This window comes from Salvelinus namaycush, unplaced genomic scaffold, assembly GCF_016432855.1.
Source record: "Salvelinus namaycush isolate Seneca unplaced genomic scaffold, SaNama_1.0 Scaffold1797, whole genome shotgun sequence".
Lineage (NCBI taxonomy): Eukaryota > Metazoa > Chordata > Actinopteri > Salmoniformes > Salmonidae > Salvelinus > Salvelinus namaycush.
In genome coordinates this window covers 140-2,500 of record NW_024058560.1, presented here as the reverse complement: position 1 = coordinate 2,500, position 2,361 = coordinate 140, and the positions used below count along the sequence as shown (strand labels likewise).

The following is a 2,361-nucleotide window of genomic DNA, read 5'->3' as shown; positions in this document are numbered from 1 at the left end:
AAGGAAACGGAGACGGACACACCAAAGGAAACGGAGACAGACACACCAAAGGAAACGGAGACGGACACACCAAAGGAAACGGAGACAGACACACCAAAGGAAACGGAGACAGACACACCAAAGGAAACGGAGACAGACACACCAAAGGAAACGGAGACAGACACACCAAAGGAAACGGAGACAGACGCACCAAAGGAAACGGAGACGGACACACCAAAGGAAACGGAGACAGACACACCAAAGGAAACGGAGACAGACACACCAAAGGAAACGGAAAACCTTTAAAAAGCTTTTTCAACGTGCATCTTTGTGGAATTCTAAAGGCTAAAAACTATTTTTTAAGGGGGCCGGTGCGATTAATTGAAATATTGTGTGTATACATTCCTAATTTGTGTGTGTTTAAAAAAAAATATAACTTTAATCTCTCAAGCTTTGAGCTGAAATACTAAAACGTGCCCAATGAAGTGACTGACACAGAGATGAGACCACAGGATGCAAACTAATATTACGTCCCAAATGGCACCCTATTCCCTACGTAGGGCACTACTTTTGACCAGTGCCCCATAGGGGAGAGTGAGCCCTTTGGGATCACAGCCTATTTTAACGTTCTGACATTTTCCCTGTCAGTCTATATTTGGATTGATAGAAAGGGATTGATAGAGGCGGACTGTCTAGGCTCTATCTCCTCATCCCTTTACCGTATGGTCTGTCTAGGCTCTATCTCCTCATCCCTTTACCTTACGGTCTGTCTAGGCTCTATCTCCTCATCCCTTTACCTTACGGTCTGTCTAGGCTCTATCTCCTCATCCCTTTACCTCATGGTCTGTCTAGGCTCTATCTCTTCATCCCTTTACCTTAAGGTCTGTCTAGGCTCTATCTCCTCATCCCTTATCCTTATGGTCTGTCTAGGCTCTATCTCCTCATCCCTTTACCTTACGGTCTGTCTAGGCTCTATCTCCTCATCCCTTTACCGTATGGTCTGTCTAGGCTCTATCTCCTCATCCCTTTACCGTATGGTCTGTCTAGGCTCTATCTCCTCATCCCTTTACCGTATGGTCTGTCTAGGCTCTATCTCCTCATCCCTTTACCTTATGGTCTGTCTAGGCTCTATCTCCTCATCCCTTTACCTCATGGTCTGTCTAGGCTCTATCTCCTCATCCCTTTACCTCATGGTCTGTCTAGGCTCTATCTCCTCATCCCTTTACCTCATGTCTGTCTAGGCTCTATCTCCTCATCCCTCTTACCTCATGGTCTGTCTAGGCCTCTATCTCCTCATCCCTTTACCTCTAAGGTCTGTCTAGGCTCTATCTCCCTCATCCCTTTACCTTACGGTCTGTCTAGGCTCTATCTCCTCATCCCTTTACGTATGGTCTGTCTAGGCTCTATCTCCTCATCCCCTTTACCTTACGGTCTGTCTAGCTCTTCTCCTCATCCTTTACCTTACGGTCTGTCTAGGCTCTATCTCCTCATCCCTTTACCTAACGGTCTGTCTAGGCTCCTAACTCCTCATCCCCTTTACCGTATGGTCTGTCTAGGCTCTATCTCCTCATCCCTTACCTTACGGTCTGTCTAGGCTCTATGGTCGTCAGCTCTATCTCCTCATCCTTACCTTACGGTCTGTCTAGGCTCTATCTCCTCATCCCTTTACCTTACGGTCTGTCTAGGCTCTATCTCCTCATCCCTTTACCTTACGGTCTGTCTAGGCTCTATCTCCTCATCCCTTTACCTTACGGTCTGTCTAGGCTCTATCTCCTCATCCCTTTACCTTACGGTCTGTCTAGGCTCTATCTCCTCATCCCTTTACCTTACGGTCTGTCTAGGCTCTATCTCCTCATCCCTTTACCGTATGGTCTGTCTAGGCTCTATCTCCTCATCCCTTTACCGTATGGTCTGTCTAGGCTCTATCTCCTCATCCCTTTACCTTACGGTCTGTCTAGGCTCTATCTCCTCATCCCTTTACCTTACGGTCTGTCTAGGCTCTATCTCCTCATCCCTTTACCTTACGTCTGTCTAGGCTCTATCTCCTCATCCCTTACCTTACGGTCTGTCTAGCTCTATCTCCTCATCCCTTTACCTTACGGTCTGTCTAGGCTCTATCTCCTCATCCCTTTACCTTATGGTCTGTCTAGGCTCTATCTCCTCATCCCTTTACCTTACGGTCTGTCTAGGCTCTATCTCCTCATCCCTTTACCTTACGGTCTGTCTAGGCTCTATCTCCTCATCCCTTTACCTTACGGTCTGTCTAGGCTCTATCTCCTCATCCCTTTACCTTATGGTCTGTCTAGGCTCTATCTCCGTCATCCTTTACCTTACGGTCTGTCTAGGCTCTATCTCCTCATCCCTTTACCTAACGGTCTGTCT

The 2,361-nt window shown here is 47.2% G+C and overlaps 1 protein-coding gene across 1 annotated transcript in view; it reads left to right on the top strand.

Moving 5' to 3' along the window:
* Nucleotides 1–299, top strand: part of LOC120037639 (fibrous sheath CABYR-binding protein-like) — a gene marked incomplete at its 3' end in the record, with an annotated part of 16,808 nt that extends 16,509 nt beyond the window's left edge. The window contains exon 3 of the mRNA XM_038983638.1: nucleotides 1–299. This exon is cut by the window's left edge and continues 382 nt beyond it. Coding sequence (XP_038839566.1) covers nucleotides 1–299 — 299 coding nt within the window.
* Nucleotides 300–2,361: the final 2,062 nt, after the last annotated feature.